This window comes from Dermacentor variabilis, chromosome 9, assembly GCF_050947875.1.
Source record: "Dermacentor variabilis isolate Ectoservices chromosome 9, ASM5094787v1, whole genome shotgun sequence".
In the NCBI taxonomy this organism is placed as follows: Eukaryota; Metazoa; Arthropoda; class Arachnida; order Ixodida; family Ixodidae; genus Dermacentor; species Dermacentor variabilis.
Window position 1 is genome coordinate 38,120,787 of NC_134576.1, and position 22,786 is coordinate 38,143,572.

Consider the following 22,786-nt stretch of genomic DNA (forward strand, 5'->3'; position numbering starts at 1 on the left):
CAGAGAGGCAAATATATACCCCCCCCCCCCCCTCTTCCCTCACTACCAGAGAGCAACACTTATGGTGCCGTCTGCAAATGCGGACCATACCTACCGCATCCCACCTTGTCCTCTGTGCAATGTGCCGAAAGCAAACCTCACCTATATACTCCTGCCTGCCCGGGTTTTCCTTCCCCCGACGGGCCGTTACCACTTCAAACCTGGGAGGACTGGGAGGTCTCGCTACACTCCACAGACCCGGCAAGGCAGAAGATAGCTGCCAGCCGGACTGCCAGCATCAGAGTTGTTAAACATGGAATGTTTGAGTGCAGTGGGGTTGTGGGCCTGGGAGGTCCAAAATGCCCTGTCAAAATAAGTTTGTCCTCCTCCTCTAGCAAGCCGTGGCTCTACCCATGGCCTGTCTGTAGTGCTAGTCTGTTCAGGTGCCTGACTAGACAAGGCAGTTCAAGGCTGGCTGCACTCCAGCGCTAGCAGCGCATTTGCTTATTGCCCATCGCTGTTGAACTAAATTGTATACCCCTGTCAAGCAGGCAAGTTAAGTGCACTTGCGGAGTGTGTGGCTGGGTTGAAGTGCACTTTGCCAAGTCTAAACGTCCCAAGTGGAGTGTACTTGGCGAAGGGTGTACTTTGCTGGCTGAGTGCATAGGCCCGCTGCCAGCGGGGCTATGCACTATACAATACAAAATGTAATGCATAAAAAAGGCACACAAGTTCATTTTAGTTCTTGAACAGCTTTTAACAAAATAATCGGAACAATACTTGCTCATATTGTTTTAGCAGGATCAAATGCAGTCTCTTCGCACACCATGTTGTTCTGAATTGACTAGACATTCATCTTGACTGGCATTGACTTGCAGCACTTTTATAAACCTTTTCGTTTTTGTTGAGAAAATATACATTATAGTTTTTATGTATATTACAAAGTAGAACAATAGCTTTGGATGTTTTTTTGTTTTTGTTTTTAAATCTACATCTTCAAAAAATGCGCTCTTAGACTGTCGCCTTTTTTAACTCCGAGAGCTTTGTTTTCCCATTTAGCACCACGTAGCCTAAAGTGTCACTCAAGGTCCCGAAGTGCACTCCCTGTAAGTGCACTTAACTTGCCCACTTGACAGGGGTAGTACTTTCGCTATTAACAAGAAACCACACTGATAACGAATGTGGAAGTAATGCTGCGGCAGGTTTTTATGCTTTTTATCTTACATTGTCCAGATAAACACCCTTTAGCGTTTTGTTTGTTTAAACTAGCAGTGCCTTCTGTTTTGCTGTGGTACTTACTGAAAAAAAAAATACACAAGAAGCCGCACTCTACCGTGTGTCACTAGCCAACTCTTATTCGTAAAGGGTCCTTTAATGCAAGGTAAAGGTGTTTACTTCAAAGGACTTAGTTCACTCATGTGTCAGCGGTATAAGGTTGCAGAACTTGGTCACATTGTGACAGTTGCAGATGGATACTTTGTCCAAGAGTGACTGGTCCTTCACAAAAGTGCCAAACCAATCAGTAGTGCATTGGTACAAAAATGTTAGAATATGCAGGCCCTTTTCTTTGCTACGGACGGCACCACTAGAGCTGAAAGCATCGCAGTAAATTCATATTTGCACATAAAAATTGCACAACTAGAGGCACTCACTTGCTCTTTTCGATGGTAGAAACATGTTACTTGCTCGAAGTAAACAAAGTGCATGCAGTGATTCCTGTTTCTCATCTTTGCTGTTTCATGGCGAAAGCACAATCTCATTTGGTGCGAAAACAGCGGTACATGCTAGCCTTCTAAATGTTATCCTGCAAGATGCTTCAGGACCGTGACCCCCAGATAGCAGTTCCAGATAGTAATGTGGATTGCCACAAGTCTCTCCTGGGTACCAGTCCTGCAACCCCTGCCAATCGCTAGCCTCAATATACTTTAGGAGTTCAAAGTTCCTGCTGCCTATTTGCTGTCCTGAGCATGGCACGCAACATAAAACACGAAGGGTCGTTCAAGAACGTTATTTCAGTAATTGCAGCAACCATCCTTGCCCTTGTGAAGCTCTCCTCTTAAGAGGAAGGTTTAGCTTGGGACCAACACCGATTTCACCTATTCAAATGTCTTAAGAGCATTTCTGCATCTTACAGCTTCTGCTGAAATTCGTTTAATTTGAGAAAAAAGGTTAAATTCTAATAAATTCTAGTGATTGTAGTAAATTGAATTTGACTTAGGACCTGGAATCCTTTTACCAAATTCTCAAATTGCGAATTTTCAAAAAAAAAATGAAGTACAAAAGTTTGGGTTGCTGATAGCTCTGAGGTGTGATGGCACCTCCCCATGCCTGATTTACTACCCAGTTGTTTGGGGAGTGCACTAGAAAAGTGATTTACTCACCTTCTACATCACTTTTAATTCTGTTTCCCCAATAGGATGAGCTTTGGTGAACTTGTGGTGAGTGGTAAACAGATTGGTGGGCGGTGCAGCCGCTGTGGGGAGAACTGGTTTTCAGTGAAGAGCATTACTCTGTATTCATGTTGTCATGAGACAGCAAAGTAAATTATTGAACAAACATGAATATGTGTTCTTCTGATAACAATGTTGCCGTGGATATGCTCCTTAATAACCTTTTTTTATGTATTGAGCTCATACTGGTGCATGACTGTGCAACCTGTCCACTACCTGTTCTTAGCCTGGTGCCTGTATTTATGGTGGCTCAGGGTGGGCAAGACTTCGCTGATGAACCAGTATGTGAACAAGAAATTCAGCAATCAGTACAAGGCCACCATTGGTGCCGACTTCCTCACCAAAGAAGTCATGGTCGAAGACAGGCTCGTCACCATGCAGGTGAGTGGACCAGTTTCAAGACGACAGAAGTGAAAGCTGGCCGAGCTGGTACCGACTTGTGCTGTGGGTTGCCATTGTGCATTCGCATTGTTTCACTAATTCCTTCTTTGTTTCAACACTGTTTTCACTCCCAGGTGATACTTGTAAGGTGTTTTTGTCTAAAATGTTCCTTTAATAAAAGCATGACTTGAGAAAGTTTGCATTCTTGACATCTGTAACTTCGATTGTTTATTGCAGAACAACCCACAGTATGAACTAGCAGGGTTTGGAGCTCGAGGTAAAAATCTGGTATCAGAAACTTGGCAGGAAGCTGTCACCATAAAGTCTAATTCCAGGAAACAACTGTCCTTAAATAAGACTGCAGAATAGATTTTACTAGTCGAATCAAATCTCAACATAATAGATGTGGTAAATCTAAAAAATAAATGGTAATTCTTTGTTTCAATATTTTTCTTCTATAGTGAGACTGAAAATAAGGGATTGTATCATTTATAGCAATGGAAATTTTTGTTTGCACATGGCTAAAAATATTAATATTAAACACTGCTTCACCGTAGCCAAGACGATCGTGCATTGGTCGACGTCCTGCAGTGCAGTAACGGTTGTGAGGTCACTCAAACCACAAGCAGACACATTAAACTTATTTTTGGAAGTTGGCAGAGTGCTTAAAGCCTGCCACTGTGGGTCAGACCAGTATTGCATCATCTTCGGGATTGGCCCACGTATGGGGAGAAATTCTGTATCTACATGGCTTGATAGATGTACGCAATTTTTTCCAGAACCTAGCCACATACAGCTTCACTGTAAAAAATAGTGATGTTTCACTTCGTCAACGCAAGTCACGCGCAAGCGTATCGGTGCCATTTCTATAGAATTCCAATAGCAATGATATGGACACTCCAGGTGCATTTCTGCTGTTGCGGTCGCTGCGATGCTCCGTATAAAGTCGAGGGAGATAACATCGTTCCCCATGCGACTGTGATCTAATTGCGCACACGGGAGGAAAGTGAGAGGTAGGGGGTGGTGACTTGTACTCGGGTAGCAACTGCATAGTTTGCACAGTGGCGTGCCATATCTTGAAAGCAGTCTGCAAATGCAAAAACTTCGGACTCGGCCGACTCGCGGTCTGCCTGCCGCTGCTTGCGTTGCTGCTCCGTTCTCTTTGCGTGGCACTCAGCAACTCAGATCACAAGAACCCAGTACCTCCATAGAGCGCACGCAACTCGTAGCAACTGCCAGAGGAGGTTAACCCAGCACGATTCGCGTGGCCATAGCATCCAGTCAGATTTTGACAGCATTTCTTTGTGGAAGAACGGAACACTTTTCTAAGACTCACCAACGAAAAATTCAGGAAAAAAACGTGACTTATACACCAGAAGATACGGTGTGTGTGTGTGTGTGTTTGTGTGTGTGTGTGTGTGCGCGCGCGCGCGCGCATGTGTGTGTAATATACTGCGCTGATGAGAGCATATCTCTCCTTGAAAAAGACAAGTCCACTTGTCAAAACATTGGCTCCTACTTTCACCTTGTTCTCATTTTGCTCATTGTATTGAGGAGATACGTAAGCTTGCGCTGTATTTTATTGATTTATTAAAAACCACACATGGCAGTCTGCATTTACTCTAAAGAAACTGCAAAAAAAGTTCTATTAATCTCAAAATTCCGTAATTGTCAAGATTCTGTTCTCTTTGCTGGTTCGCACGTTTAATAGTGAAGATGCTGCAAATGTGATGAAATCTTTCCCTATTTTTCTCTCTTCTTTTCTTTTTTAATGGATAGAGTGAATTAGTGCCCGATAGCTATATGGTTCCACCTTGCGAAGGTGAGTGACCGCATGCAAAGAATAGCTTGGGTTCTTCTTAATCCCCGACTGCCAAATGTTTGCTCAGTGTGCCACCGCGGCTGGCAAGTGTGGCAAGACATGTTTAAATACATTGTCACAAATCACGCTAGAGCGGAGTTGCCCTGCGCTGCCCTGCCTTGTCATCTGCTCGCACTGCCTGCCCAGATCTGGGACACGGCTGGCCAGGAGCGATTCCAGTCGCTGGGCGTTGCTTTCTACCGGGGCGCCGACTGTTGCGTGCTGGTGTTCGACGTCACAGTGCCAGGCAGCTTCAAGGCACTCGAGTCGTGGCGCGATGAGTTTCTCATCCAGGCCTCGCCTCGGGACCCCGAGAACTTCCCGTTCGTTGTCATCGGCAACAAGGTCGACCTCGACAACCGGGGGGTGAGTGCCCCTTGCCGACTAGTCGGGTGAAGTTGAGCTCACTTGACCATAGAACAGGAGAGCACAGCATGCTCAAGGCCTGTTGTGCTTCCCAGGTGGAGCTGCAAGAAAGTTCGTTAATGCCACTTTCTATGTAGCTGTTACGATTCGTATGGTACGAAACTTGAGCCTGTCATAATGTATGGTGCCCTGGCATCATTTCATTGGAGTTCCACTGCAGTGGAAATATTGTAGCTTCGTGTGTTGGAAGCTTTGTTTCTTGTATTGTAAATGCATAGGAAAAATATGTGACAAATGTGTATGCATGCAGTGCATACCAAGTTACAGACAGCATCAACTTGCTGCCATAAATTGTTACAGTGCATGTATTCACATTAATGGCACATTCAACTGGTTTCTACCACAGTGATAACGAGCCCTCCCGAGATTGGAGTGAGAAAGCTTGCCCCAGTCCAACGTTCAGCTGCTCCCAGAGCAGTCGGTGGAGCCACGTGATCAGGATTGACGGATCTGTCGCACCCTCAGTTCGAAAGCGAAAGTGCCTCTGAGCTGGAGCACTCAAATGAACAAGAATGAATTCCCACTAGACTAAGAAAGGAGAGACGTGGTCAACCAACGGGAAAAACTTTATTTTTCACACCAATGAATACTCTATGATCCGTAAAGTAATGGGCTTTTGTGCCGACATCGTCAATGGCGATCAAGCGTGCCTGTAGGAGTGGTGGCTGTGCCGCGACCACGGCAAGCCAAGTCGCCGAAGAATCGAGGCCTGTGGTGTGTTGTCACACAGCACGGACCGCACACAGGCCCATGCTGTGTGAGGGCGCGGCGAGCGCCCAACGGCAGGAGCAGTGGTCGAGACGAGCTGAGTTGCTGGAGAATCCAGGGCCGTGGTATGACGTCACAGTGTGGGCGCGGCTCAAAGTGCGGCGACGGCGAGGAGGCAAAAACCTGGCGTAATGTAGATATCGCTACAAAACAACCACTTGAGTGTGCCATAAACAGAGCAACTCAGAACTGTGGCCCCTGAACAATGACAATAATATTCATAATTTGACTGGCCTCTAAAAAAGACAAAATTGGTTGTCGTTGACATTGTGACTAACCATTTCTTTCTGTAATGTCTTGACCCTGGCTGCTGTTGAATGGTTAGCCATAGTCTTGCTTCTGGAGATTGTGCCGAATACAGGTTCCTCTTTCAGATACTGTTTTACTTCCCTCTGACCGTATAACTCATTGACCTGAGTTATAGCTTGTAACTACTCAGCCAACTTTATTTCATGCCACCAGATTGTGCCACAATGCATTCAAAACTCCAGTACAACGGGCCTATCGCTTATCGTTATCCGGAAATTGTAATGTGTGGTTGCTTTTATCTTGCAGGCCTAGCTATTCAGTGGTTCAAATTATCTAATTTTCATGTGAACTTATAATCCAAATCTTTATCAAACTAGTTTAATCCTAGGTTGAGGCTTGGATATTCATGCACTCGATTCATAATACAGGCAAGCATTTACTGGCTGTTTATCTGCATTTGAGATGTCGATTGCATCATTTTGTAAAATTTGCGTGTCAGCTGATTGCTTTGTTTGCTGTAATGACACTTAATGAAAAATTACCAGGAGTGTTGCACTTGCGAACAGCTTCTGCGCATCTGCTACTGCACCAAGCTATTGCAGAGTTGGGCATCTTTCCATCTTGATCGCTTAAAGCAGATACTAAATCAGCACGACTTGGTACTTGCAAATTGTCTTTAATTTGCCAAAAAAAAAATCTGTTCTAACACTCAGGGTTATTTTGTGTTGTTGTGTAAGATTGGATGTTTTTTCTTCCCCAGCTGAACTGCGAATGAAACTGCAGGACTACTATATTCACAAATGCTGTCATTTGTGCACCTCACCTTAGTAGCTTTCGTTTCCTTGCCACAGATAGCTGTCTGCATACATATCAACTTAATCCTTCCACTAAGAAAAATGGTTGATTGCTCACAGTGGCGCACCCACTGTCTCCTCCTTGCTGCAACAGGTGTCCACCAAACGGGCCCAGGGTTGGTGCCAGTCCAAGAATGGCATCCCATACTTTGAGACGAGTGCCAAGGAGGCCCTGAATGTGGAGCAGGCTTTCCAGACTGTGGCCAAGAACGCCCTTGCCCAGGAGACGGACGTGGAGCTCTACAACGAGTTCCCCGACCAGATCAAGTTGACGAACGAGCAGAAGCCACGCAGCCAGGGCTGCTGCTAATCCCACCTCTCCTCCTCCGACAGGCAATGTGCACGACCAACAACCCAGTGCTTGCACATACTCCCACGCACTTCCAGTCGTCGTCCGCGAGCCTCAAGACGAGCAGACAACCTAGTGGCAGCAGAAGACCGGAGGGAGGGACTCTTCTTGATCGTCTGCTTGTTTGGGCGAGCAGACGGCATTACGCGACCACGTGAAGTTTGTGTGTGTGTGTGCTGCAGCGGCTCTTGCCAAGGGGCATGCACCTAGGCACTACATTTCTTCGCTTTTTGCCGGCCTCTTGTCTCAAAAAGCTTCGTTTCTGGACACAAGAGTGTGAGGCAGGGTGCAGAAAGGAGTCTAAAGGAGTCGTTGCCTGCCCTGCCTAGGTAGGCAGAGCTTACTGTAAGCGTGGGGGGGTTGATATATTGGTGGCGTTTTGTGGGTGATCAACGTCACTGCTGCACATTTGTGTTGTCGGTTTTTTCCTACAGCAGTTTTTAAGCGTGGCAAGGTGGAGCAGGAAAATGCGTAGCGGTGTTTGTTGCGATCTGTGAAAGTGTTCTGGAGGCAGATGCAATTGTCAAGGCTTGTTAATGTGCCGATGACCAGCCATCCAACGTTGAAGGCATGTTGGGTCCTGTGAGTCTAGATACGAATGCACGATTTGTTGCAACTTTTGGTGGATAGCGCTGACATGAAACATACTGTGCTGAACGAAGTCGAACCTAACTGTGGCTGGCACACGCTGTGAACACAAGTTTATCTTACCCATGGGGAAAAGAGGGGCTTGCATATCTGCACTGTGCACTACGCTCTTGCTCTGGCACAGATGAAGCGGGTTGAAGTTATCATGCGCCTGTTGTCAGCTGCAGGCATTGTAATATATAGGTGCCTGAAGCAATTTTACAAGGTTGAAGTTGTGGATAGCAGGCAAAGATATTGGCTCTCTACTGCTCTTCTATGCTCGTTTAGTGAACAGCAGTTGGTATTTTCAAAATGATTCTTTCCTAGCAACTTGCAACTGTTTATTTCTGCTCTTATGCCCTCTGCTTTAATATTCCCTATGATTTTCGATACATGTGGGGTAGATCTCTTAGCGCCTCTGATAATACCTTAATAGCTTGACTAGGCAGTGGCCGTCGGCAGCATTAACTACTGCAGCATTCCTTACCCACCAATTTATTGGTGTCCTAGGGGGTCCTCAATTGATCAGGCTTGGTGAGAGGCCACGCTTTCGTATTTTTTGAAAACTGCATTGAAATTAGGCAATGCACTTTTGTGCCTCTCGGCCCACTATCGGACCTTTCTAATGGCCGACAGTCCGAAGTTTGCAAGGCAAACCTAGAGATTAAGAAAAACGTATATATGCAGATTGCTTACTTCCGACTCCGTTGCTGCATTATCACACATGAGCTTTCATTCCCAGTTTATTTTTGCTTTCCTTGACAGTTCTGTACATAAGGCAAATCACTAGCTCTGGATATCTGACGTGGAACACATGGTAGGCAGTTGTTCTCGGTCTCTAGAGTCCAAGCTTTGATCTGGCAGTGGCGTCGCACGTTTCAACGAAGCAATGTGCGAACACTGTTTGCACAGGGTTTCCTAGACATTTGCAGTTGCGCCTCTACTTCCGTTGTGTGCTACAGTTCAACACATGGCTAGCGCAGCATGTGACTTCGTCCGAGGGCTGTGGCAAATTGCTTTTTCCCTCGAGTTGCATAGCGCCAGGTTGGGAACAGCTTTATATGGGGTGTATCTGTGCAGAGTGTGCTTTCTTTTAGACCGAGTGAGAGCCGCACTATTTTTTTAGGGAGATGACGGATGTCTGTGCTGGTGGTACTAATTTTAAGCCCCTGATTTATACTGTTGATGCCTTTTCTCCTTTTGTTGAGTTTATTTCAACTTGTGTTACAACACTCTGCCACAAGCGACTTTTGTCCTCCTTTTTATGTTCCAGCTGCCAGCCCCCTCGTCATGGCATGTTACAAAAGTTTCTTTGCTGTTTGAGAGAGAATGTGTAGACCTTTTTTATGAATAAATCTGCAGTATGTACACTGTACTCAGTTATGGAGGTTGTCTGGAATGTTCATATTGCGATTACAAACTTCTAAATGTGCTGTGTGACGGGCCTCAACAAACAGCTGCTCTTGGCACATTAGGAGTTATTTTCCACTATCATGCTGTTAACTTCAAATAAATGCAGTGTTGCACATCCTCCATTTGAAATTCAAACTTCAAACTGAATACACTGCAAATTGCCTTCACTAAGTCTGCTAGTAAGGCTTCATCACGACTTCATTCCTTAAACAATTCAGCTGATAAAAATCTAGGAGCGTGTGTGCAATAACTTTGTACATGTTTTGCGCCCTTTTGTGCGAGATCTTAAGAATTAGTACATTCAACACTAGTGGCTGGTTGAGTTTGTATAATTTCGCCAGAAAAAACAAGTCATGCCTGCAGGGTTATATGGTTTGGATAACTGTGGCAGTTGCTTCTGTACCAAGCTTTTTGTGGTGTACTTGCAGATGGACACTCTGCAGTGAAGCTTTCATTAGGGAGGCCCTGCAACACTTCCTGAACTTGATAAGTCTTATTATCCATGGTAAATGCTGTCATAAACAGCTGGGTGAAGTACAGCTGCCCAATCAAACAATATTGCACGGGTACCAAGAAAATGTGATGGGGCAGAGCAGCACAATGCACAAGGACAATGTGCATGCAAGATTCTGCATTGTCCGGAGCATAGTTCCCTACAATTACTAGATAAAACTCTGGTGCTGCGAACGTTCAGCCACCATGGAATCATGGGTAGTATGTACGTAAATTTGATCTTCGTGCTCGGGGCTTCTGATGTTCTTGTAGCTTCATTATGCTTTATCTGGGCCTAAATTTGAAAGCAACTTATGCTTCTTAATGCAGAAGGTGATAAAACCCTGCAAGCATGCATAATTGATGAATTGCAGTGGTTCTGCTTGTCCATGTGTCTGTTGGCGTAATGGTTTCAGCATCTGGCTCCTGAGCTCAATGCCATGTGTTCGAATCCTGCCATCGGGCAATTTTAATAGGTTTATTTAATTGCGAATGTGAAAGCATTATATGGCTCATGAAGCATAATATCCGGCAGCATGGCCAGACATGTACAAGTCACGAGGTCAGAGACTCAGTCGTGCCATTGTTAGCATGGTTTGCCTTCACAGCTCCAATGCTGCTCATGCCAGCTTTCGCATACTAACCTTCCCTCTGCAAAGGTGCTGGCCCACTGCCAATTGGTGCGGTGGTTTCAGTGAACTCTCATTTGTTCTGATGGACAAACCTTTGAGTTCTGTAAGTAGTTTCATCCGACTCCTGTGGACGTCCACAAAAGTATGCGAATGAGGCTGAGGCTCGTGATGCAAGAAGTATTCTAATGACTGCAAAATGTAGAGAGGTCGGCCGGATAACGGAGTATCTGGCCTGCTACTCTACGTAAGGGAAGAGGAAGAGGGGAAGAAAAAGGGTCACAATGGGGGATGGTAATGGGAGGAACAAGGTGGACACATTACACAACTGGTATCACAGGCGTGAGTCCAGGCCTGTGTCGCGTAGGAAACGTGAAAGAGCACGCATTGTCTCTGTCGTCTGCGAACGCTGTGGCCATGCGCCTAGCAAGAGGTCCTCCGACAGTGGTCCATTGTGTGAATGTCTCAAGGTATCTGCCATTGTCAGTCTTTTGCGTGCATACTCAGGGCACACCACGAGCACATGTTCTATATAGTCTCTACAGCACCACACACTGAACAGTCCGGGGAGTCTGTCCGTCCAATAATGTGCAAATATTTGCGCGTGAAGGAGACGCCTAATCGCAGTGTGTGTATCAGGCATGTATGAGGGCGAGGAATTTCACGCAGAATAGGAAATTTCATATCGGGATCTAGCCTTTTAAGGTGGACGTGACGAGCGTCTGGCTGGGCCCAGTATGTTCTCGTCTCGCTCCTCAATAATTCCGACAGGAGGCATATGATGTCCGGTCTGGAGAATGGCACTACAGTTCGCAGGCCATTGCTGAGGGCGTTCCTTGCTGCAGCATCGGCCATCTCATTACCGTTGAGCCCACAGTGTCCTGGAATCCATTGGAACACTATGCGGTGGTGTTTTTCTTGAGCGCATGAAAGTAGCTCGATGATCTGCAGTGCCAGGACCTGATATGCGGTGCGGCGCAGGAAGCATAGCAAAATTTGCAGCGCAGGTTTTGAGTCCGTGAAAAATGCACCACTCTTGAGGTCTTTCCCCGCAGATGTGGCGAATCGCTTCCCGAATAGCCACAACCTCTGCAGCGGTTGATGTAGAATTATGGTCTAGTATGAAACCTCGAGTCATCTGTGGGGCTGGTATCACCACAGCTGCTGTTGATGCCTTGGTGACGCGGAGCCGTCTGTGTAAACATGAACATATGTCTGGTATTCTGACCAGATGTACGCGAGAGCAAGTTGTTGTAGTCCACTGACGGGAACCAATGATTTCTTTAGTATGCCGGGGACATGTACGCATACGGAAGGTTGAACCATCACCCACGGTGGTTTGACAGGGTGATACGGAAGGGCATAGCCTGATGTTACGTGGGGTAGATGGCAGCGGAGTGCACTCGTGAAACTGCTGTCCGGCCGCTCATGTAGAACTGACGTCAATGGATGGCAATGGTGTTGTGTCAGCGTAAATACACACGAAGTGGTTCGTGGGACAGGTATATCAATAACGGGCATACGCGGGCTTCCTGAATTGTGCCTTCGTTGGAGGCACGCCGTGGCAACCCGAGGCATATTTCGAGTGCCTGCGCTTCAACGCTCCCTAATGTCTGTAAGCAGGAAATGCTCAAGTTTGAGAGTATTGGAAGGCTGTATCGAATGTAGCCTACGAAAAGAGACTGATAGTCTTAGTAATGAGCCTTCCATGGGGCCCCATTTCATGCCTGCTGCGAAGCGAAGAACATGGCAAAACAGATTAAGTTTTTGCTTCAACATATTAACATGCCTCAACCATGACAAACCGCGGTCGATGATAATGCCCAAGAATCTGTGGTGGGAGACATAAGGTATTCTGACACCGTTAATGGAGTTCGGGTAGCGGCAGACGGATTTGCGCGTGAATGCAACCACAGCACATTTTTCGGCAGCTAAGAGCAAACCCTGACGCCGTATGTATCGTGAAGTAGATGACACAGCCCATTGTAATTTCGCACGTAGTTGTGGGCGTGTTGTACCAGATGCAGATGTCATCTGCATATGCACTGATGTGGATGTGAGGTGGAAGTTCGCTCACCAGGCCAATCAGTGCCACATTAAATAAGGTTGGGCTGAGAACTCCTCCCTGAGGAACTCCACGGCATACCTGATGACGGTTAGTCTCTCCGTCAGGCGTGGACATGTAAACGAAACGGCCGCTGAGGTAGCTCACAATCCACAGGTAGAGCCAGCCGCCAATACCCAAGTCAGCTAGGGCATCGAGAATGGCTTCATGAAGGATGTTGTCGTAGGCCCCTTTGATATCTAAGAAAACAGCGGCGACGAGTCGGTGCTGACGTTTTTCATGTTCCACTGTAGTAACGAGGTCGATGACGCTGTCAATTGAACGACCCTGCCGAAAACCGGTCATCATGTTCGGATAAAGATCATTTCTCTCCAGAAACCTTTCGAGCCTCGCCAGGACCATTCGTTCCATAACTTTTCCAACACAGCTGGCTAATGCAACTGGCCAGTATGAGGTAAGCTCATAAGGAGTCTTTCCAGGCTTCAAGAGAGCAACCAGGCGGCTGATCTTCCACTGCTGCGGAACAATACCGGAGACCCATGTGTCATAATAACTGAGCAGCGCAGTGCGACCAGCCCTGCTAACGTGAGAGAGAGACGAGTACGAGATTCCGTCAGGGCCAGGAGCAGATGAATGCCGGCACGACGCAAGAGCAGCCTCTAATTCAGGCATCGTAAAGAGCAAGTCGTAGTGGTCACTTGAGGAAGGTGGTGCAAAAGCTTCGAATTTTATTGAGGCTGGTTGAGTTGCGCCCACAATCATTTTACAGAAGTCGTCCGCTATCTCTACATCATTGCGGCGTTGGTAAAGGGCCAGAGCACTGAAAGAGTACCTTTCTTGTGGGGGAAACGTAGGCTCCTGACTACATGCCAAATACGTGACAGCGGCTTGCGAGGATCCAGTGATGAGCAGAACTTTCTCCAGCGCTTTCTTCCTAATTTCTCGAGATGGCGCTTTATTTGTCGTTGAGCTCGGCAACAAAGGGCGAGATCATGTGTGGATTTAGTCCTTCTATATTTCCTTTCAGCGCGCCGTTGGACTGCGTGCAACCTCTCGAATTCCACGTCGATAGGAGACCCCGTTGTAGGTGCACATATGTTCCACGTGACCTCACCGAGGGCGGACATGATCAAGTCTTCTATTTGGGTTGGCGACTCGAGATTCGCACAGGAATTCTCCACGAATGTCTTAAAAGTGGCCCAGTCTGTACACCACACATGAGACGAAGTGGTAGGTGCGAACCACTTTACGCAGATATACGTTGGTATGTGATCACTGCAATGTGATTCCACATCACTGAACCAGCTAATAGAAGACTGTAGTCATGAGGAAACAAACGTCGGGTCCAAGCAGGCACGAATGCAAGAAATTGTACAAGACAATGTGAAAACAATAGCATTACATTTTGTAAAACAAATCATCGGGAAGACGAATGCCTTTGCATTTATCCATGTAGGGATACCCAAGTGCCCTTGACATTTTTTTAACGCAATACTTTATTACAAATATTCTCCTTGCAAAGTTGCAAAACCATTTAAAGCCATAAGGATGGAAGTTTAGGCAAATCCATGTGCTACACACCATTCCCATGCTGGCTGAACTGCCCTGCTTGCAGCTCCCATAGACACTAGCGCTACAGTTCCCTCTAGTAACTGTACGAGACAAGCCTGGAGCGCGAGGTCTCTAGATTGATGCCCGATGCACATTGATGCGAGCATTTGGTTGTGTATCCCATTGCACTGTGTATGCAGTGGGTGGCCCAATTCTATTTTAATTTGCATTGGAATGGGGCAAATGTCGTAATCCAACATTGCGAGCTATGATTATTTCTTGAAAATCTTCTTGGGGCAGGCAGGAGGTGACTCTTGTTCAACGCATACACTGTCCCCAGGCTCCGCTGAGGCATGCTGTCACTAAAGGGGTTATTATTTGGGTCAACATAGGGGCAGGCGCATGTGTTCAGATTGGTCAAGTTCGAATTACCTGGCGAAGGCCAAACCTTAAGTCCATATAAATGCATGGGTTCCAGCCGGTATCGAATTAACGGAAGTCTAGTATATATGTGTGTGTGTGTGTGTTGCTACATAACGTATGTTAAGACACACTTTCAAAGTCCTGCCAATGTTTGGTAGGACCAAACGTTGGTCCTGCCGGAATTTACTTGAAATGCAATGTCATCTGTGCTGCAGATGAAGGGGGAGTTGAGGCTCGTTTAACCTCATTGTTCCAGAACGTTCTTTGACTCGAAACTTCACCTCTACTCAAGAAAATGCATAGTAATACCACCTCTAGGCCTGAATAGCATAGGCAGAGATCCTTAAGTGAAAAACTTGTACAGTTAAACCTCGGTATAACCAATTTCAATATACCAAAATTCTTGATATAAAGAAGTATTAGACTTTTCATAACCAATTGTCCATGGAACAGTATGTATTCAGAACCTCAATATAATGAAGTGTGTTTGTATGCGATTTCCATATAACAATTTCACTACCACTGCACGGGAATGCCGAGACAACAAATGGAAACTTCTGCGGAGGCAGATGGTCAGATGATTGAATTACAAATGGCTGGTTGCAAACCCACTTCTCAAATCACACATAGCATGATAAGATCGACCAGCTGAAATGAAGCTGCATTATGTTCTGTATAAAGTACAAGTGTGATAAGATCTGTGCTTTAGGTGTGAGGTTGAGACAAGATGGCGGCTCCACAAGTGCGAGCAAAGCAAAAAAAGAAGGGGGGGGGGAGCTCGTGGTAACGCTATGAAGTGCACATGAGAGGACGGGTTGGAGTAGGAGGTAAGTTGGCATACATCTTGGCCATGGCTGCACGTGGCTGTAAGCGCCGTTGTGTGCTTACGCAGCCGTGCACCTTGCTTCAGAGGTAATCTACTGTGTGTGCTAAGAGAGGGCATGGCACCTTGTAAGCTTTCTTTCTGCGCGTTTAGTATTGGAGATTGTGTGGATCTTGAGTTTCAGTGGCTTGTTGGAGTGTGAGGCAGACAAAGTATTCGCTGCCTGCGCATTTCCTGATAGCGTCATCCCAGCGCGCGCAACGCTATATCAGTCGCGCACACGAAAGCATGGCTGGCTTCACTTAATTCGTACCGCCTATTTGAAGATATCGTCGATGTGGCATGAAAGCATATCATTTGTCGCCGACTTCGAAATTTATCAGAATGAATTGTTTTCCCGTACACATTAGCTTTCTTCAATTCCCTGATAATTCAGAAACTTATGCGGCCTCTTTCCATGGTAGAAAAATCAATCTGCAACTAACTTAATTGTATAAAATGTCGAATTTCAATACAACAAAAGTTCTATATAATGAGGCGAATTGCCGATTTTACCAACTTTGTTATATTGAAATGTAACTGGTTTGGCACTTGTAGCATCTGCAAAAATGCACCAATCTGATAATGCGTTTCTCGAGCAACTCCTTATAGTAGGAAGGATCAAGGAGCATTCTCGAGGGCTAAGGTTTTCAGTCGAGCAGTAATGCTGTGCACCATTTGAAGGAGTCTAGGAAGCTCTTCGAGCCGAGGTTCATTTGAGAATCCCTACTTCAAGAGAAGCAGGACAGAGGGCTCTCCCGAGGACTAGCCTCTTGCCTATCTTGTTTTCTCACAAGGACGGATTCATCTTCTAAAGCAGTTGTACGAACTGTGTAGATTACAATAAAAAAACTTGGAGGATACCTAAGCTTTGCCTTTAAGAGTGGAATGCAATTCCTTCACTTCCCAGCAACTGCAGCCTATTCAACCATAATGTTTACCGGGAAACGCTTGCCGCGAATACTATGCCCAAAGGAGAGCTTTCTGGTAGAAACATGCCGTCTTGCGTGGGCCATGATGTGGCGGAGGCGAGCGCCATCTGGAAATGTTTCAAGGAAACGGGCACGCCGCTCCATAGACTCTTATTCGCACGCCGGCACACAAATGGCAGATGCCGTGGTTGGTCTATGAATTGTAGAAACGCTGGAAAAGGGGTTTGTTTGAGTTTTCGTGTAACAGAATTACGTTTTCTCATACATTCAAATTACTGTCCGACGCTGCCATGTCCGTAGTTGTAAGTTGTACTTTATTATTTTTTACGTATTTTATCTTGAGAAATCAATTTATTAGTTCAGCAAGTTCCTTGCACCACATGGGGGGCCTGGGTTCGAAAGTCTTTTTGACGAAACGATGTCCGACGCTGTACGGCAGACACAGACGTGGGATACCGAAGCCAGATTTTCTGCGACACGGGGCCCTTAAAGGGACACTAAAGGCAAATACTAAGTTAAGCTAAAGTGATAGATTACTGCTCAAGAATCTCTGAGGTGTCAATATTATCGCAAAAAGAGCCTTACTAATAGAGAAATCGAGATAAATGCAGGACATGATTAGAGACTCCCCTGGGACATTCAATCGCTTGCCCGATGACGGAAGCACTCCTCAGTTAAATTCTGTCACTAGTACTCAACTACTCTTCGCAAAAAACATCCTTGTATTATAAGATGAGATAAAATGCTACATCTCCAGTTCTGTTTAATTTTTAGAAAAAAGAACTCTTCGATCAAAATTAACATTGACAACGATGCTGGCGGTCGAAAAGTTTTGTTTTTGCTCGACGCTGCGCCGCCCATGCTTTTGCGTTTCAGTAGTTTCCTGACCGTGTCTGAGCTAGTTTTGCTGCCTCGCAAAACCCGCACAAACTGCAAGTAGCAGAGAATCAACTTTTATGTGATGTCGCAGGATGTGCGAACGGTCCATGCCACTTGACCGAACAGCAGCTGCAGTGGCGAATCCACTGCTCTTTCTTGGCTCAATACTGCTGTCTGTCGGGCGCTGTTTTACTCACCGACGGCAGCAAAAGGTGGTGATGGCGTATGCAATGTCACCACTCCCTCAGTTGGGTGACAGGAGATTTGAATTTCGAAAAAGTTATTCGGACCCTTCAGGTGCAATTTTCTCGTAAGCTAAGTCTTGGCATGAAACAAGCGTTGCGATGTTTCCGGAAGGGTATGCAAGCAGTCCACACCGACTTAGTATTTCCCTTTAGTGTCCCTTCAACGCTATCGCATTATTACTCGAGGGATCTCTGGCGCTAGTGTCTGTGGGAGCTGCGAATATGACACCGTATGCACAGATTTTCCTAAACTTTGTCTTTCAGGCTTCCAACAGCTTTGTGACATTGCAGATAATTTTTACCAAAATGTTACAAATGCAGCAATTTACTACGATTATATGTGTGCAGAGATAGTAATTTCTTTCACACGTTGAGGAAAAGAATCGCTTGGAAATGTAGAGTGGTTAAGCAGAGTTAATTATGGCACAGGAACATTTGAAGCCGCAAGCACGAAGACAACAAATGCCTGTGCTACCCATCATTCCAATGGTAACTGGAGCTAGCAGTGCCCAAGTTCACTCTAGTGCAAATTTTTTCAGAAAACTGCGCTTCAGAGCAAGAAGTTAAAGGGCTTTCACTGAGGGACGAGCTGCCTGAAGCAGTTGCAGAAGTACTACTCACAAATGCAAATAGCCCTGTATTTTCTGAAGCAAACTCATCATTATTGTCAAGCACTGTGACTAGTTCAAGCAAAGCTATGCTGCTTGGATGGTTTAGCAATTGTATTTCTCCTAAGCTAGCGACTTGCATATATACGATTTTATCTTAAAATGCCCAGTTTATAGTGCTTGTTTACATTTGCTGTGTTGATCCAATTACTATTACCATTTTTGGATTTGCATATAGTTTTAGGGCAAGAAAAACTTCAAAAGGAAGACTAATAGAGTCGTGGAGTAATTTATGGCAACTACGGTAGATGTTTGACATCTACCGTAGATGTTTGATGTTGTTGCATGAATAATACATTAAATTTCATATGAGCATTTCTGTTTGTCTGTGGCACAGAGAGCCTCTTCAAGGCATCCCTATAAAACAGTCTGTATCTAATAAACTAAACATGAAATATTTCAAAGCTTCTTTTTCCATTTTTCAATGAATTTTAGTATTTTTTGCATTCCACTGTAGTGGAGTTTTCAAATTCTAAGGTTGACAGGACTGTCCTTAAATAGTTTCGAATGTTCACTTGGTATATCATGTACAGCTGCAAACAAAAGTAATTTGAACACTCTGCGAACGAAGCTTTGATTACGTGTAAAGAAACGGATCAAGTGGTGTATACTGGCCAAGAGTGTCAGTCTTAGTGTATCCAATTTCTCGTTTCCATGTGGGGCTGCTAGAGGATTGCAGTTTCCTTTAATCTCCTTTAGCCAAAGTTGGCAACACAGGTACGGTTTGAATAATTTATTTAGCACCCTTCAACATGTTGCAAAGAATGAGCACAAAACTGTGACAAAAACAAATGTGCGGTTTCTACATAAAACTATGGATATGATGATTTCCGCACAGCAAATAAATTCTTATTTACAATGATAAGCAAGATCTTCAACAACAGCCTATGCAACAGAGTTAGCAAACATTCTTGCCGACTGCAAAGTACACATCAATTGCAGATGAATTTTGAGCAACTAGTAATAATGTAGTAACGTTACTCACACCTCTTGAATATATGACTTCTCAAGTTGGCCAAATTGCATGTAGGATTCTGCCACTGTGATTCCAAAGCTTGATTAGGCAGCCATGCATTGAGTATAGCAAGTTTGTTCTTTAGTCTGTGTATCGTATTCTGTATGTGAATGCAGAACCCAAGTTCGCTCCAGCTGAAAACAGTGGCACAACCAAGGTAGCCTTCATGTCTGTTGTATCAACATGCACTCTAGGAAAGCACTTAACAGCAAGTAGATCATGGCCAGGCTCCAGAAAAGAAAGGCCCTAGTCAACTGCAATAAATCCGTCTGTTGGCCCGACTCCATACAGTATGTTATGGTGCAATTTGGAGCAATTCCAATTAGGAATTTCACAGTTTATGTCCCTTTGTGCTGCAAGCACATCAAGTTTTGCAGCTCAGCCAACTTCAGATGCTCTGCCTTGAACTCGGTGCAGGCAATGCCTACCTTCCTTTGGCCTCTGGGCAGTGTTCCTTAAAGCAAACCATAGTGGCATTGTAGACCATGTTATTTTATAGCACCATTGTATTCATCCTCATGTTTTCATGAACACTGTTGTGAGAAGGTTCAGGAAACATCTAGCTGCAGTCCTGTGGTCCACACGAAAAGGCAATGTAGTAACCGAGGCCAGTCTCAAGTTTCTCAAAGTGTCACTGGGTCAGCTCTACTCAAAACAATTAAAATAGTCATTGCATGTACAACCAACATTGCATCCTCACTGGATGCAATGTTGGTCCAATCAATAGCCAAAATAAATTTTCTTGCGTTCAGAGCCTGCTGCTCTGCTTTTAGTGATTGCATTGTCTGTTTGAAAAGCCTGCTCGGACAAAAATCTGCATGTTATTTGGGCTGAGGCAGTGGCGCCATCTGTGGTGCTGAGGAAAAGCTAGACTCTGTAAATGATGCTCCAGAGCTGGCTGTCTCCAGGCCAATCTGAAGTGAAAGGTGGGATAAGGCATTCACATGGATTTCAACTTGGATAAGCAAAATACACAAATTATGGTAGGCATTGTAGTGCACCAGCAAAGGAAGAGAGCTGGTGGCAAAGTGAAAAAGAAGTTATTTAAGCTGAAACATGGCCTCGTAATTTCAATACAAAGCTTGCAACCAGCATTATGTGCAATGCCTGACCCCTCGTCTCATTTTTCAATTGGTTCCTGCGGCATCAGCGATGCTGTCTGCACTGTGCAGTGACAAGAGTACAAATAAAACATGAATAAGTTTGGCCTTACCGAATGCTGTTCGAAATACTTACCTCATCAGCATACCTGTCCACAGCTGGTGCAGTAAGTGTCGTCGAATTGGGCCCCTGTGCATTTTCCCGCTTTTTTCTTCGACCTGGAAATATCCACAGATATTCGTATTTCAGGAAGGCAGACTGAGAAAACGTGTGGACATGTGTTTTGCACATTCCAGTCAGAAAGAAAAGCATGCGCATTCTCCTTTCAAGTTTGATGGATGCACAACTGTGTTAATGTTCTATGTCACACCAATAATTCTACAAAATTGACCTTTCGAACATCAGATGGCTACTTGGTTTGTTTTGCAGTACAGCTGCATGTGTTCTAAGCAAGTGACACAGCTCAAGGGAAAGCTTTGGCTCGGCGCCAACTTTGATGCCGCCTATTTCAGTAAATGTAAAATGCAGAAATACTTTCATGAGACAACCCCTGGACCGATTTGGACGAAACTTGATGCAATTGAGAGGGAAAGCTGCAGTTGAAGAATGAAAGTGGAGTATTTTTTGGTTTTGGGCCTGGAACAATTTTTAAGAATTCCTGGAAATTTGTAATTTCTAAAAACATGGAACCACAAAGTTTACAAATCTGCAACTTTGCGCCAAAAACAGATATCGCAGTTTTGTAAACTGTATCTATTAAAGCACCTAAAGGACATAAGGTTATGGGATCAGTTGGTATTAAGCATTCCAATATGACATTATAGCAAGTTCAGTTGGTGTTAAGGGAGTTCCATTTGGACCTTGTACTGTATAGACAGTTACCATTGGTCCTCATAGTTTGTCCTATTGGGACGTACACTATTTGAGGAGTCGAATTGTTCCAAGTGACTGTTTAGAGATTTCACGAGTTAGAATGTACCATTAGTTATTGATCTTAAAGGGACCATAACTGCCAACTGGTTTTAATGAAACTTGATATGCCAGTTGATTTCAGTTGAAAGTCACACAGATCGGTGAGCATACAATGCTGTGAAACAACGAACTAGTTAATAAAGATAGCACAATGAAACTACTACTCCTGAAATAAAAGTACCTTATCGTTTTGTATGATAAATGCAAACTGCCCATTACCAGGTGTTTATGGCGAATCCTGTGTGTTGTCTGCTACAAGGCATTCCAAGAAAGCCCAAAAGAATTCTCGCTGTACAAGCAAGGGATGCGTAGTAAACAAAAGCACTACTTAAGTGATCGCTAAATTACGAAAAATTTAGCTTTAGCTGTTCTTTTGTTGGACTTTTCTGCATGCAACTGAAAGCAGCCACTTTCAAAAGCGTGTGGTGGGAGGGATTATATGCTTTGCACCCCCCACTTTTGACAATGTGGGAGGGGGGCAAGTGCCCCACTCGCCCCCCCCCCCCCCGTCCCCCTAGTAGATACGCATAAATGCACAGCATAGTGATGTGTTTTAAATACAAAAGTTAAGATCGAAATAGCCAGGAGGCTAGATAACGATAGATGTATAGTAGGATACAACTCAAGTCTGCAGTGAAGCCCCGCCCATGCCCTTATAAGCGCCATCCACTGTTCCTCCGCGAAGCTGCAAATAGTTCGTACTTCAAACTTACCCTGTTACCTAAATAAGGCGGTAAACATAAAAATAAACTTATAAGCGCGTGATTTTGTACCTTTTCATTCGTCTATTATAGGGGAACGGTGAAAGCCTAATTATATGTTGAACTCAAATACAACGCTTGCTTCGCTGCAACTACTTATTGTTAAGTTTCAGTTCAGTTTGCAGTGAAGTTTCATGAGTAAAACGGGGGTAGCATGTGAAATGAACTGTACAGCGGACTTTTGAAGAGTGAAGTGCTCAGACTACATACACTTTGCTCATTACTGTTGCACACCTCATTGTTTCTGCCGATGGAAAGACTTCAAGAACAGCAGACGCTTCGGAGGTATCAAGTACGACGCCATCTTGAAATGGTCGCATGACGGCGATTTGTTTGCTTCTGTGATTAGCTGGCGGAGTAGCAACTCCGCGCAGCACGCCGCGCAGTCTGTGTGCCTTGGTTGCCAACTGCTGTGTTTTTTAATTGTATCCTATTATGGTAAAATCTGATTAGATCAGAAGGCTAGGGGACTACTCATACCCGCCCCATTTAAAAAGGGGATGCCAATAAACATCATCATCATTAATGTTGGTGATGATCTTTTGGCGCGGTCGAGGATTGTGATAGCCAACAGCTTCAAAGAACAGCGGCTACATTATTATCACCACCTTTATTTTGAAGGCCATGTAAAATGTAAAACTGTGGCACTCACAATGTTTTAACTGAGCATTAAAGTGACAAAACGGTTGATAGAAACATGCGAGCACCGTTCACATTTACCAAATCGCTGCTCAGAGACGGTTCTACAGATGTGTTCCATCGCTTTCATCACACGTACGTTTCTCAAGTTGACACTGCATAACTGAAAGGCACGTCAAAAAGAAATAATTTATT

At 44.9% G+C, this 22,786-nt stretch overlaps 1 protein-coding gene and 1 long non-coding RNA gene across 3 annotated transcripts in view; one reads left to right on the forward strand and one right to left on the reverse strand.

Annotated features, from left to right (window-relative positions):
* Positions 1-9,327, forward strand: part of Rab7 (RAS oncogene family member Rab7) — a 21,866-nt gene extending 12,539 nt beyond the window's left edge. Inside the window, exons 3-5 of the mRNA XM_075704158.1 lie at positions 2,684-2,810; positions 4,819-5,037; positions 7,063-9,327. Coding sequence (XP_075560273.1) covers positions 2,684-2,810; positions 4,819-5,037; positions 7,063-7,278 — 562 coding nt within the window. The 3' untranslated portion in view covers positions 7,279-9,327. The remainder of the gene's footprint in view (positions 1-2,683; positions 2,811-4,818; positions 5,038-7,062) is intronic.
* Positions 1-22,318, reverse strand: part of LOC142592620 (uncharacterized) — a 24,138-nt gene extending 1,820 nt beyond the window's left edge. Inside the window, exons 1-3 of one of the 2 annotated variants that reach the window (XR_012830741.1) lie at positions 22,187-22,318; positions 20,355-20,437; positions 2,361-2,452 (exon numbers count right to left, since the gene is read on the reverse strand). This is a non-coding gene — a long non-coding RNA (uncharacterized LOC142592620). Of the gene's footprint in view, positions 1-2,360; positions 2,453-20,354; positions 20,438-22,162 lie in introns of both variants that reach the window. The other variant, XR_012830742.1, reaches the window with a different exon arrangement.
* Between the last annotated feature and the right edge of the window lie 468 nt (positions 22,319-22,786).